Raw genomic sequence first — 15,327 nt, 5'->3', positions numbered from 1 at the left:
ACACACAGGCACAAGCACACACACGTACAGACACTTAAACACAGCAACCCCTGCTATCTTCAGGCATATCATCATATTTCTGCTTGACTCACAGATCTCCAGTTATTTGTTTACTTTGAGTTAAGTATATATAGCAGAGGCATTTGACGTGCACGTTTGTGGGACCTAACCTTTCTTGTTTCATCTCTATCTATGTCTATCTATCCATATCTATCTATCTATCTACCTTTCTATTTATCTATCTATATCCTATACAATAAATTCTTCTCTCTCGAGAACCACTTGAATGCCAGTTATTGCAGAAATATCTACACATACGCAGTGTGTGCGTTTTGTTCCCACAGCACTGAGTGGGTAAGACCTATAAACAGAGGTGCATCAACCAGCTCCCCAAACATCCTACAGTACATTTATTTCAGTAAATAGCGGGGAAAAAAAAATCCACCCAATACAGGTATGCCAAGAGTGAAACTACCTTTAAATATATGGTCTTTAGATATCTGTGGCAATGTCAAGATCGTGCCACAAGCAGTAAGAGCTTCTTGTAATGACTAAGCATAACAACGGTATTGACAGATTATGTCACATCACTGACTATTATTACTAGCCATGAGATATACTAAAAATATCATACTGAAGCACAAGGTGGCCTTCAAACTGTAAAACCGACAACAGCCAAACCAATACTATTCGCTCTGAAGAGTAGGGGCCCAATGCTAGGCTAGTACCCTACTGTTTAGAAGTTTTAAGAAATAGAAACTGACCTGGCAGCATTTATTAACACAAAATGTCCAGTCACCATTGGGTGATTGATACGACTTAAAGCTGTCACTGATATCTGGGTGCTCTATATCACTAGATCAAAGACTTACTTAAAAAACTGTATCCTGGCACCCTGGTCAGCTATGGTCCAGATATTGCCAACACCACCCATGTTGACGCAGCAGATGACGACCACCACCAGTACACCACCAAACATGAGGAGCGTCTGCAGCACGTCAGTGTATACCACGGCCTTCACTCCACCCTGGAACAGTAAGTAGATGATCGGGCTCTGCACTGCATCAGTGTATTATACCTACTATTCCACTGCCTCTACTTTATGTTTATGGCATGTTCGTTACTTATAACTCTGATGCGCCCTATCAGAATAATCCATTGATATAGATATACATCGAGCCTCACTCAGCTTAGGAATTTAGCCAGCAGAGGACAGTGGATTCTTTGGTGAACTATTGTCCATGCTTGTGCACCCACTAAAATAATTATTGGTACCCATTGCTTCGATACACTTCGCAGTTATCACGGACACAGAAGCAGTGAATACGTAGTAAGAGTTGGTACACCTGATTTTCCCTCCCTTAGTCTCCCCGCCCCTTCCCCCAATCTCTCTCTCTCTCTCTCTCTCTCTCTCTCTCTCTCTCTCTCTCTCTCTCTCTCTCTCTCTCTCTCTCTCTCTCTCTCTCTCTCTCTCTTCAGACAGTATAACTACTGTAACTTCAAGTCATCTATAGAGAATATTTCATATCAATGGACATAATGCTCGAAGGAAGGTCTCAAAACAGCAATGCATCATCCACCAGATAACATAGAAATGAAAATGTTATTTGTCTGCTTGGCACCATCGTGCCCGAGGTTACCATCTAAGGATTTTTCATACACCTTGTGATACAATGACAACCACCATTAGCATTTTAAGAATGAGATGATGGCAACCTTTATTGTCTTGACTGTCCAGTATATGCAACAGCCCATGAACAACGCATGTAAAGTGTATACGGAATGTATCATAGTAATGCTGTAATATTAACCACATTAATGACACGTGTATGTAGTAGTGCATGGATTATGATTATGAAACTGGTGTATCACCAGTTTGACGATGAAAACAGTCTCGGAGGGGATGATCGGTAGGCATATTAGTTTATTTCAGGATAGGCTTTTATCTCAGTTGGTTCTCGATTTGAAATGAGGAAAGTGTTGCTTACGAAACTGCTTCGGGTTGGACAGTCTGAACTTCGATTCAGTAGTAGGAGTTTTAAAATGAATCTGAATCTGATATACTTTACACATCAACACCCTTGTTTATATTTTTTTGAAAACTATTGATTATCAAACTCTCAGGCAGTTGGAAATGATAGGCAAAAAAAAACAAAAAATGCTTAGTAGGCGGTGCTTCATACGAAGCCTCCGATGCCACAATGAATACGGATCTAAGGCTCAGCAGATCAGGGATACCAACGAGGCACGTTAACTCAGTTTATTTTCAGATCTCTCCTCCGGTGTGTTAGATTTTATCACGCTAAATGAGTGGCAATATACATTTTTTTTCTTTTTTAGTGGGAGTACACCGAAGTTCTTATACCATATCAACCAGAATCTGTTTTGAGTACGCGTATCTGCTGCAGATGAGGAACTGTAATAATTTTCTCTAGCTCGTTACTTGCGTATTGGAGGTGATGAGCTGACTCATTGGTGAGCGAACTCATGTCGTGATGCGTGTTTCCCAAGTCTAGGGGTTCGAGTCCACTTCACAACGGATAATTTACCCGCCTGCATAATTATGTTCGCACCGTGTAGGTTCACTAATGGTATACAGTCACAAAAATAAATACCATACCAAGATTTACTCAGTACATGGTGGAAAAGTCGAACCATTTAAGGCACGCTTTAGTGAAGATAAGATTCTCACTATGTTTCGCCACAGGGAAATTTTCTTCACAGGGAAATAGAAAAGTAGTTATCTTTGCCTGTACAGTATATAATGCAGACTCTAACACAAACATTGCAAATATAACACTTCCACTTTCATGTATAATTCGTTCCACCAACATCCCTTTCCTATTCGTATTTATCTCGGATGAGGAAGGGTTCATTCTGCATATTACTCTCCATCTGAGAAGTTTTTCATGATCGAAATATGAAATAATACACATAAAAACACAAAGAGACCTAACTGTATGGTTCTATACAGGATAGTCTAATCAATAAAATTTATCCACTGCCACAGAAGGTGATCAGTGCAGCCTAAGACATTTTTTGTCTGCCATAACCACACCTTGATCAGACTCATTTGTATTTTGGTGGTCAAACAGTAGAGGATTCAAGCGCTGGAAGTAAAATCTCGAGATTACTCCTCCTTCTCTAGTTCATGATAATATTAAAAAAAAAAAAAAAGTGCTGGAGAGCGACGCCTTCTTGTGGCGGTATTGATATAACTGAAGAGTTCAACTGCATGGTTTTACAAATATACTCAACTACTTCCCTATCCAGCCGAAAGGAGGAGGATAAGCTGTGAGAGAAGAGCAACTTAAGCCTGTAGTCCATCAGGTTACATTTTAGATAAACTTGGGGCTACAATTATTGCTGTTACATAGTCTGACTATGATCAGATTATTTAATTCAGCTACATGAAAATCTGCGGCTCGTATTGGGTTTTAGTCAGGCTCATTATACAGGGGTAAGGGAAAACGAATCCTGGTCTGTGTGCTGTTCTTTAACTGCTTTACCACTTCATTACGATGACGTATTTTATATTTTATATTGGCTACTTGCAGAGGTTTTTTTGTGTTTGATTTTGTTCAGCTACAGGTATATGTGTTGATTACAGCTATATCTAACCCCTGCAGTTCGAAAATCTCTCCTAAAGTAAATACAGTACAATCAGCTAGAGGCAATAAGAAACATACAGACACAAACACACAAACAGTAGGGAAAACAACTGTTCAAGCCCACCTCCCTTCGGTCAGGGGCGTGCTCATCCCCTCGCAAATCTCGATGCTTACTTCTTAAGGGAATCGTTCTTCTCTCATATGAACTCTTTTCTTACACAGAACCCATTCTCTTCTTTCTTTGGTCATTCGCTGTCACCTGCATTTTAGTAGTAGGGAAAAGGATGGTACGAGCCCCCCGCCCCCCCTGTCCTATCGGTCGGGGACGTGCTCATCCCCTCGCATTCACTACTAGCCTACTTTTTACATGTGGGCCAATTTCACGTACTACTCTAGGGGGGGTGGGGTTATCTGGTGATTTTGGGCACTGTTCAGGAGGAAATGGGCGTTAGGATGTCATAGTGCACTGGCGATGTATTGTATAACGCAATCATGGACAAAGTTATTGGATGATATTCAGCAGAGGTGTGAACCTATGCCCAGGTGGTGAGATGAGGAGAGTTGAGGGCACTGTGGTGCCAAGCACTGGTGGACGCTTTTGGATCATAAGTTGCTGGTTTGTATTCATCGTTTCACCATTCGATTCTAATTTTACCACCCAGTCTGAGGGGATGAGAGCATAAGCCCTCGATTGTTCGGGGATACTGCTTTAGAATTTTGCCTTAAGTCCGTGATGGCATTCTTTAGCTTCCTCTACCATCAAAGACTATAAGTGGAAACAATTTCTGACATTCTGTCAGTGAGATGGGACAGCCTTTTTGTGGATGATGTGGTTATAGTAATCAGTTAGCATTTTACGAGGTGCTACCCCAGAGTTCATGAAATTTGACCAAAGAAAAAAAAAAAACTTATGTCAAGTCCTAATCATCACCGTCCCCTTCAAAGCAGTCTCCCTGGGCGTGCAGACATCGATCTCAGAGCTTCTCCCACGATCGGAACGCGTTCTGGAAGTCCTTGAGCATCAGCTTGTTCAGGACCTGTGAGTTTCTCCTCAGTGATGTCAAATCTTAGCTTACGTCCTCACTAAGGGCAAGGAGGAGGGCGCAGACGAGAGCGGGGAAGGCTGAAGCGTTTGAATGTCCGCATTTGGAGGGAGGGAGCCGCGGCGGTTTTCGCGTGTTGCCATGGCAACGTCATCTCGTCACCCTCAGCGAGTGCAGACTGCATGATCCCTGACGCAAAGAATAAAAAAATGCTGTTGCTAGAAAATAGCATACTGAAACATGAACTACATCTTAAACGAGAGAAGCAGTCAGTGCACAAGAAAAACAAGGAGAGAGAGCAACATGGTGAATATCATCATCTCATCCCACGATTAGAAGAGGACCCTGAAAAATGTTATGAGTATTTCCATATGAAGCCTGAGACTTTCCATAAGCTGCTATTTCGTTGAACATCGGCTTCAGAAACTAACTACTAACTGCAGGAAGCCAATCTCTCCAAAGGAGCGGCTAGCAGTAACAATCAGGTATGTAACATTGGAGTTCCTTTACAAAGTTAGTGGACATCTATGTTGTCTAAGCACTATGCTCATCAGTTTGGAAGCACTGTGACGAAATACAATATAAACAGTGTCGCTGAGGAAGGGATGGCACTTCAGCTTATCACTTTTACACGATCAATCCCCTTTACTATGCTTTAGCATCACATGTGCCCACTGATTGTCTATACGAGCTCTGAAAAAGTATTTGTATGATACAAGTGGCTTCAGAATTTATTGAAGACAGACTACAAAAGCCTCTTGCTGCTAACGTATACAAAATAATATGTATAATCATTAACAGATAAATATACAGTAGAAGGTAATGTAAATTCCATTCTCATGAAGAATTTCCTTTTCTTCAGAATTATAATATTGTGTTTTAAGTGCAAAAGCTTTAAAGTAAACTGAACACATTACAACTTTTAATGTGAATGGAACTGATTATTGATTACTGGCTAAAGTCTTCAGAAAACTGAGCGTCATGAAGCCTCCGTTGAACTTTTATGTGAAATAAATGCACTCACTGTGGTTCTAAGGATTTCATCGATGGTAAAAGACTAAGAAGAAACATCCTATCTGAGTAATTCTCTTCTTCAGATCGTTTCTTAAAGTTAGAGTCACCAAACTTGGTGGACGTATAGACTGTGATGACCTATGGTGACAAGCACAAGATCAGTGACCTTGACCTCAAGGTCCCTTTATAGTTCGGCTTCTAGCAGGTAGTAGCTGAGGGAAGTTTTTATCAAAATTGTCCTGGACAATTTTCAGGTGTTCTTGGTCTTCTTCTTCTTCTTCTGCTTCTTCTTCTTATTATCATTAATATTTCTGTTGTTATCGTCGTTGTTGCTTCTGTTGTTGAGACATTAGGACAGTTACATGAAGGTGGTGTCGGGAAACACGAGTCTGAAAAGTTTTATTCCTGACCGGTTTCACCAATATGCATCTTAAGAGGAATGAATTCTTTCTGGCTAACCTGACCTTACATTGGTACAGTTGACATAAAAAGTCGTGTCATCTGTCCGCTTTCTCCATGAACTGAAACCGCAGCATACGACACTGACGACAATGACCTGTGGCCATAAAAGTTATCAGTGTCGCCTGCTTCTCATCATCCAAACTTATTTTCGAAATAAATAAAGAGAAAAGTTGGAGATGACGACATGACTTTTGATGCTGACTGTACCTGCTGGATCCAGTGAATCCCTAGGGACCTGAAATGACTAATCTGTCGGACTTGATTGGTTCGTTTTCTTCCTTTCCCTAACCTGGCAACTCGGACTCCTATGTCACATCGACTGTGCTTTTGTTGTTATTTTTGTTTGTAGTTACGTGCAGGGCCTCCCAGGCTTTTCTAGTTGTTCTAGTCACACACCCTTGTAATGCTACTGCATCTTTGTCTCAGAATCGTGTTTCTCTACGCCTTCTTCATTATTATTATTCTGATAATTGCTTACCACCGTCATGTAGAAGGTACACACGAGACCCATTAGGACCACGGAGGCTTCTGGAGCGAGGCCGGTGGCGGTGGTGAGGGAGAGTGCAGGACCATACAGGATGACGCCCATGTAAAATAGGTGGTAGCCGGCCTGACACAGCGTGGCCATTTTGTGTGTCGTGGAGGACTTGTACCGCAACACTAGGTACTGTGCAGGGGGTAACAGTAACAGCATCATTGTCATTATCATCATCGTCATTATTATCATCAATATCACTATCAGTATTGTCATCATCACGATTATAACGATTATCATCATCATTATCATCACCATCACCACGACAGTCATCATCAACAACATCATCCTGAACTTTTTCTCACCAAACATGGAGTGAGAAAAGATCGAGAAAAAAAAATAAGGGACAAGGAATTAGGAAAGCCAGAGAACTATCAACAGCATACTCAGTTATATGTACGAGACACTCATTCATACATTATTTCATTAACCTCTTCATCACATTATAGGTCATCACGTCATAATCATTGCCCTTTGCTGAACATTTCCAGTGTTTTCATTAACACAGAGTAGACCAGCATACTCTCATAATACCTTTACCTCCAATTGTCTATACAAAAACGACATGCACATTAGACATCACATCTTCTATTTCCATTCTCTCATAGCAATGCCTACTGCAGTGTTATCACCTAATTCTGTGGTATCTCGGATTGCCACCACCGACAGGGTAGGGCTAGAGACATAAGGCCCTCCTTGTCGCAACCAAGCGACTGTGCCGACAGTGGTTATTGCAAACACTTATCCTTGTCAGAGGAGAAGTGGGAGTTCGGAATTATATATTACTAATACCTGTTCACTTCTTCCTCCAGACTGTATCCCCTCTAGTCCTATTCCTCACAGAAACCCAAATCTTTCCCTATACTGATAGATCCTCTTGTAGTTTTCCTGGTTACCATCTCCTCACAACCTTCCGAAACAAGGGTGGCACCTGTTGCTGTATCAACTCTGAATATGCAGTTGACACTATTTTGAACTTCACTTCAGCTAACATTGATTATTACACAAACTTAATTATTTACATACTGGTATTACCAATTACATCTGCTAGTTTATGGCTCCCCCAGTGCTTCTTCAGAACCCAGCGTATTTGCCTCCATATCCACACAGCTGACCAACCTTAACCTCACCCTTTCCACTGAAATTACTCTTTTGGGTGATTTTAACGACCACAGTGCAGAATGGTTACTGCATTCTGCCAGGATTGACGATACTGGTCTAGAATGCGAGCAGTTTGCAGAATCGTTTAATATCATGCAGTTGGTAAAACAGCTAACCAGACGATTGGCATTCTGTACCCGAATGCTTTTGTTTCATTTATTTATTATTTACTTATTTTTAGTTTATGTTTTTTAATTTAATTGCATTTCCAGTCCTTCATTTCCAGTGTTAGGTGACAGCTTTGCAACGTCACAGATATCCAAAGTATTCACAGTGCAGTACTGAAATCCATCTGTGGCTGATGCATAAATCCAACTGGGGTAACTCATTTTTTTTTTCTAATACCGATAACATATTTATAAACTTATATTCTCTTTTGGTGTGTGAATGAGGTAGTAAGTTAAAAATATCAAGTTCTCCACGGGAACTGAAAATATAATGGTCAGGACATTTCTAGTACTTATATTTAGGTAATAGCAGACGATACTCTTCATATAGTGTGAATTCTAGGAGCCTGAGAGTGCTATAGTCTCTTTACACTAACTTGACCTAAAACTACAGTCTTTCCATCTCGACTACTGAGCTGTAACAAGAGAATAACAATAGAGTTTGAGCTGGTTACGAAGAAGTGTTATGGAAAGGGAATACAACGGTAGTATCGTCTTTTTCTACCGGTAAGTTGCTTGGTAGAAGCTACAAAAGGACGATAATCAGGGCCATATTAGAGGTGCAGCATCGTGCCATCATCAGTAACCTTCTCGTCCTCTTTGCAACTCTGATATTCTATTCCATCTAATGCCAGATGATGATATGCAGCAGAGCGTGAGACATACTGGCTTAAGTGTTATTTGTTACCATTAACCATGTCATGCCCTGGACGGCTCTAATTTTCTGTTCCAGCTAAAGCCAAACAGTTATTTTCAGCTGAATGAATTATAGGATCCTGTGAATGTAAACCCCTTCGGTTTGATTATTTACACATATTTATCCACTTTACTCCTGTTACTAACAATTTTACTCAGCTAAAGCGAGATTTTAAAAACTGTAGGGGTTAGGCACTGTACACAGTCGATTTGTTTTCATCAGACAAAGATCCCTAACTCTTTTCAGCTCAGTTAATGGCCAAATATAATTAGGTTGGATCGCGGATTTGGCTAGTAACCAAGGAGACTTCTGCCTCATAAATGAGGCTTATTGAAATTCATGCAACCATGACTTAATATGCAGCCCAGTGGCCCAGTTCCCTTTGATTAAAAAAAAAAAAAAAAAAAAAGAATACGAACAGAGCTCCAAAATGTATCTCTCGTGGTGTCTCACAAAGATAAACATATTATCATCGGAATGTATAAATCATAACGATACGTACAAGGAAGTCTCACAAGCATCCAATAAAATGCATCCTCAAGAAAGCAGACTCATCGTCGTGTGGCAAAATAATTGGGTATTTGCACCTGCCACAGTCTGTGGTGTCAGTTTCGTTCGAGGTTTACGCTAAAACTTTTTGAAGCATGTGTACAGCCTCCATGAATCCCCCTATTACTAGAGATCCTTCTTAAGTTGAGCAAATCTGTACAAGGGCAACAAGAATACACTTTAAAATCGCGTAAGTGAAGTTTAAAGATATTGTTACAAGTAGCAGTGGTAGATGCAACCACAGGCTCATCTGAATCTGAACTCAGTGGCCGACAAGCAAAAGTTGCCCTCTCCTGCTGGCCACTGTCCACCTTCTGCAGAGATCAGGAGGAAGTTGAGGAACGTTTTTATAAGTGAGCATCACCACCGCTCCGTTATATCGGCGGCACCGCATGAAGCCGTCCTTGTCCAGCACCTCCGGAGATGATAAGGCAGTTAAATTTATTATTCCTAAACATAAGAACATAAGAAGAGAGGGCAAATGCAGTTGGCCTGTTGGCCCATGCTAGGCTGCTTCTTGAAAAGTAACTGAACTGCTAGAAAATGTTAAGAATAGCAAAGAAGAATGCTTTCCCCCGCCCTCCAAACTCTCCAGTCGAAGCCTGCAGGAAAAAATCAGAAGGAACACCACGCAGTAGAGAAAATCTGAATTCAAACGCTTCTGATAATATTTACAACAGGTTACAACAAAGATTCACCTAAGGCTCCTTTGACACGTACGCATAGCAGGATTCAATGTAAAGTCAGTGCACTTTCTTCACTGGCACACACACACACACACACACACACACACACACACACAAACACACGTACAGTACATTTACATCTCTCTCTCTCTCTCTCTCTCTCTCTCTCTCTCTCTCTCTCTCTCTCTCTCTCTCTCTCTCTCTCACACACACACACACACACACACACACACACACACACACACATCAGGAGGATAGCTCGTTCACCTTAACTTAACCCAGATTGTTATTCTTTTGCAGCTCATTTCATGTAGCTAAATAACAGAATCAGCCAGTACCACTTATCCACTTCCTTTTCATGGAACTTCGAGACTAGATCATTTGCTAATATTAATCCCTTGTTGCAGCTCAGATTTGAAGGCGGAGAGACGGCAATATTCGGCCAAGTCAGAATTAAAAGGATCTTACCTAGCAATATTAGACCAAGTCGAAGTGAAAAAGATCTTACTTAACTGTTTTTAGCCAAGTCAATGTGAAAATATTTTTACCTGACAATTTTAGGCCAAATGAAAGTATAAAGAAACCTACAATTTTAGACGAAATTAAAGTGGAAACAATCCTGCCAGGGAATTTTAGGCCAAGTTAATGTGAAGGGAATCTTACCTGATTGACTGAGACGAGCCTAAGTCTGTAGAAAGTCGGGAGGATGAGTTGGTGTATTACAATGAAGCCGAGAAATATGCCCACCTGATTGACGACCACTTGCGTCCCGTGAAAGTACACTTCCGTTGGGTTGCCTGTGAAGGGAGAGTCAATTGTAGTCGGGTTTGTTTTCATCTAAGGGAACTGGGCCACTCATTTAACTTGGATGCTAATCTGTGGTGTTTTCATATTTAGGGAATTGGGCCACTGCCAGAACTTGAATACAAGGTTGTAGTTGCATGAAACTCGATGAGAGTTATGAGGAAGGGATGAGTCTCCTTGGTAACTAGTCAGCATTATCCTGCAATCTGATCACGTGTACACCTGGACATCAGCCGAACTAATTATGGGCTAGAGATCTATGTTAGGTGAAATGTAACTAGCTATATTGCCCATGTGCCATACCTATTGTCTCCTAAGACTAAGCTCTGTAAAAGATTGCTTGTGTATACGTTTGTGTTCTTTTATATTGTTCTTTATACTTTACTGGTATTTATACAGATACCAGATACTTCACAACGAATTTAGGGTGAATCTTCGTGAGTGAAAAATACGAAAGTTAAAACGATGTATGATATAGAGACCTTATCGTAAAAACTGGTTAATAATATTAATATATAATATACCTTCACAGATAGCTGCTAAATAATCCATTGTAAGTTTGATTATGTTTACAACCAGACGGGTCTCATCAGGTTTGAACAGGCATTACGAACTGTATGGTTTAGATATAGCGTTCATTAATCCTTCCACAAGAAGAGTGCTTCCCTAAGATTAATGAAACTGTCTGGAGTAACGAAGAATCTAATAAAAAATACGTCTCTGGATTAACGGGATTGACATCTATTTCAGAATCTTGCTTAACATCATTTTGCGGACTCCAAGGGCGATTGTTATAAAGCAATGACAAAATTACCAGTAGTTTCTTCTAGAAATGATTTATATTTGATAGGCTTTCTCTGTGTATAGATCTGCTCTGGCCTTAAGTCAAAAGCCAGTGCACAAGGTCCATCCAGCCATCTACAACATACCAACAAAGGGCTGAATCCCATAATATTTTGAACGCTACCACTCGGACACATACTCGTGACCTTTGCCGATACACGAAAAATATAGCTTTTCATATCAAGTGTTATGGTATTACTGAGGGTGATGCTTTGATGTTACGGTGGGCCCATCTCATATGGAAGAGGAGTGAACACGATAATACCTGATTTTTATTCTCACCCAGTTCCCTTCATTGGCTGGGAGGCCTCACAAACTGTTACAATGATACGTTAATTAGACAAGGTAGGGGAGGTGGAGTAGAAAATAAAATATTTTGCACTATGCTTGCTCGTAATACCTTCCTGATGCAACGGAGGCCAAGATGCAAGCCAAAACTTATACCGCGTTTATAGACTGGTAGTCTCCCACAGTAGGCTACTCTTTTCACATTCGTACGCACTTTAACGTGCCGACACAAAAGAATAACTGGCCACACATAATACAGTGAAAAGATGTTTAACTCGTATGGTGTGATCAGAACTTTAGTGATGAATGTCTTAGCGACTCATTCATAACTGGTCCATCGCGCAAGGGACTGCATCAGAGTACACACTGCTACATAGCCTATGATTTCATCATCCTTTGTATAATTCTAATGTACAGTATGCTGCATGTTTGGTCACGATTCGCCAGGTGGCTTCCATAGTGACCAGGCTTGCGTGTTCTACCTCACTCCCCCCTTCTCCCCCTTATAGTAGAGTAAGTCGTTCTTTCTGTTGTTCAAAGCAGGAGTGTCAACTCTTCATCCTCTGTACCTTCGTTTGCGCGTCCTTCTTGGAAGTTGAATCAGGCTCTGCCGGCCCCCTATATAATGTATTAGTTGCCACTTAGATCTACTCCTCATTTTGTTCACATCTCTGTCCTCCCCCGTATAGCGTATTATTATTTTTGTGAGTGCTCAGGAAAATCTCCAACTATCTAGCTGCTGTATAATTTGAGTATAAGTGTTATTACCATTTTTTCTTGTACTGTATAACATAAGGCGTTAATTCGTAAGCCTGATAAAGTTTTTACTGTCAGCCAATATTAGTAATGTTTTTTTTTTTTTTTTTCCCGGCCTATCAACCATTGGGGCCTAAGCCCCTGGTTATTAAGGCCGTGTATATATATATATATATATATATATATATATATATATATATATATATATATATATATATATATATACATTTAAACATATATACATATATATACATTTAAACATATATACATATATATACAAACATATATATATACATACATACACACACACACACACACACACACACACACACACACACTTCCATGCATACATACAGACACACTTTCATGCAAACGTACATATATATATAATAATTTTAATCTTATTTATTTTTTTATTTTTTTTGGAATTTTTATTTTTTTAATTTTTTCTTGGTTTTTTATTTTTTATACCTTAAATTATAAAGGAAAACTAATCTAAAGACCCTAAAACTAATCACCTAACAGACAAATCGCTAACCTATACTAAATCCTACAGAGACAAATAGCTAGACCTACACTAATGGTAAAAATACCTCGACTAACAGAACACCATCGACTACAGATATGTAATGCCTTTCTACATGACACAGCTGCACTCATCACCTGGTCACTGTCAGTCGAGGCACAACCTAATATAGGGGACATCAATATATGAAAGGGAACCAGACGAGTCAGGAACATTTCCATATACGTCAGCTGTCGTCCCTAATTAGAATAACTTAAGCAAGATAATATAATGTATTTACATAATTTGTACAAAAAGTGAAGAACCTCGCCCAGCAGACCACCATCGACTGCAAGTGCCCAATACCTTCCTATATTGGACACTTGCACTCATCAGCTGGTGACTGTCAGGCGAGGAACTTGGCTTAATGTAGGGGACATCTATATTAGAAATAGATCGGTGGGAGGAGGAACTACTTAAAATATGTCAACTGTCAACCCTAATTAATATTACAATATATACATATTTACTCTTCATAAAAAGCATAACCACGCAGTAAAAAAGTCACATCACTCTGATCAGTCCGGTCTCTCTCAAGAAAGCCATCAATTTATCAGTCATAACAATGTCCCCATCACCCAGGATGGTGGAAAGGGTGAAGGGGACGTCTACTGCGCCGCAGTAATTTATAAGTGAAGCACGTTCACGAATAAATCGCCGACAGCACAGGATGATATGACTGATAGATAACACCGCATTACAGATGTCACAGTGCGGTGGGAAGCGTCTTTCTATATATGGTTTTATGTGGGTTACAATGGTGGCATTAAGCCGTAACCGTGCCAACACTTTTTCTTCTAGGCGACTGGGACGGTTGGCAGTGTCCCAGTCGCCCAGGTACGGCTTACAAGTTGGAATATTTAGTCTGGTCCACTGACCTTGCCACAGAAGATTTATTGATTTCTTTCCGAGAGATAGACTCGACCGTAGATCACGAGGAACGTCCCAAGTCTCCTCGAGCTCTACAGCCGACTTTGCAAGTAAGTCAGCCTGCTCATTGCCGTAGATACGACAATGACCAGGCACCCAGATCAGCGTGAATGACTTGTTGCATGAATGCAACTTATTAACGATGCGGCCCTGGATCTCATGAGAGTCCGTAGTGCAGGATGCAATTGCCTGAAGGGCTGATTTTGAATCTGAAAATATGACAAATGAGTCATGTCTAGAATTGAGAGCATAGTCTATGGCTTTGTCAATAGCAAAAAGTTCTGAGGTAAACACAGATGTATGAGTCGGCAACCGATACCTGAGGGCACATTCAGTCGACCACACACTTGCACCCACACATTCACTCGACTTGGAGCCGTCGGTGTACAATTGATGGGACCCCAAGTGACGAACAATGATGTTACGAAACAAGTGGTGGACCTCCACCTCCGGCGCCTTGGCCTTTGGTGCTGGGAGCCATGTAACTTCGACTGTAAAGCCGGGTGGCTCCCATGGCGCTATATTTTTAAGCACCAACTTGTCACAGTCACTGGGGTCCACATCAAGCTCCTGAGTCAGTAAGTGAAGGCGAGCGGCAAGTGGCCGACGCACCCCTCGCAGAAGGTGGTGGTATTGACGCATGGGGGTACAGGCCACATTGCCGATATTACTTTTTCTTAATGTCCTTATGCCGTAGGACAAGGCCAGGTGGTCACGGCGAATACGGAGGGGAGGCACATTCGCCTCCACTTCCATACGAGCCACACGGGTACACCGTACAGCTCCAAGACACATTCGCAAGCATTTATTCTGTAACACATCCAATCCTTTCAGTGTGGCATCAGATGCCGAGCCATACACCTGTGCGCCATAGTCTAGCTTGATCGAATAAGGGACTTATACACCATTAATAAAGATTTTCTGTCGGCACCCCAGGTAGTACCCGCTAGGTACTTGAGGACATTTAACGGTTTATCACAACGAGCAAGCAAAGTATTAACGTGAAGTTTAAAATTCATTCTAAGATCAAAATGTATTCCTAAAAATTTTACAGAATTTTGAAAAGGTATCGCCTGATTATCCAAAGTTAAGCACAAATTAGGTACGTTACGATTAGTGAAAACTATAGCGGCACATATACGTACGGAAAACTTAAATCCCCACTGCAAGGCCCATTGGTGGACGGAGTCAAGGGCTGCTTGAATCAGCCCAGCCG

General features: G+C 40.9%; 1 protein-coding gene across 2 annotated transcripts in view; it reads right to left on the bottom strand.

Annotated features, from left to right (window-relative positions):
* The window catches only part of LOC145419099 (sodium-coupled monocarboxylate transporter 1-like), a 63,216-nt gene that overhangs the window by 22,314 nt on the left and 25,575 nt on the right, over window positions 1–15,327 (bottom strand). Inside the window, exons 2-4 of one of the 2 annotated variants that reach the window (XM_080287343.1) lie at window positions 10,589–10,722; window positions 6,609–6,797; window positions 873–1,027 (exon numbers count right to left, since the gene is read on the bottom strand). In XM_080287343.1, coding sequence (XP_080143469.1) covers window positions 873–1,027; window positions 6,609–6,758 — 305 coding nt within the window. In that variant the 5' untranslated portion in view covers window positions 6,759–6,797; window positions 10,589–10,722. The remainder of the gene's footprint in view (window positions 1–872; window positions 1,028–6,608; window positions 6,798–10,588; window positions 10,723–15,327) is intronic. The other variant, XM_080287350.1, reaches the window with a different exon arrangement.

The sequence above is a fragment of the Coenobita brevimanus genome, chromosome 14, assembly GCF_032717465.1.
Source record: "Coenobita brevimanus isolate Jiangsu-jjx chromosome 14, ASM3271746v2, whole genome shotgun sequence".
Lineage (NCBI taxonomy): Eukaryota > Metazoa > Arthropoda > Malacostraca > Decapoda > Coenobitidae > Coenobita > Coenobita brevimanus.
This window is presented reverse-complemented; position numbering and strand designations above follow the sequence as displayed.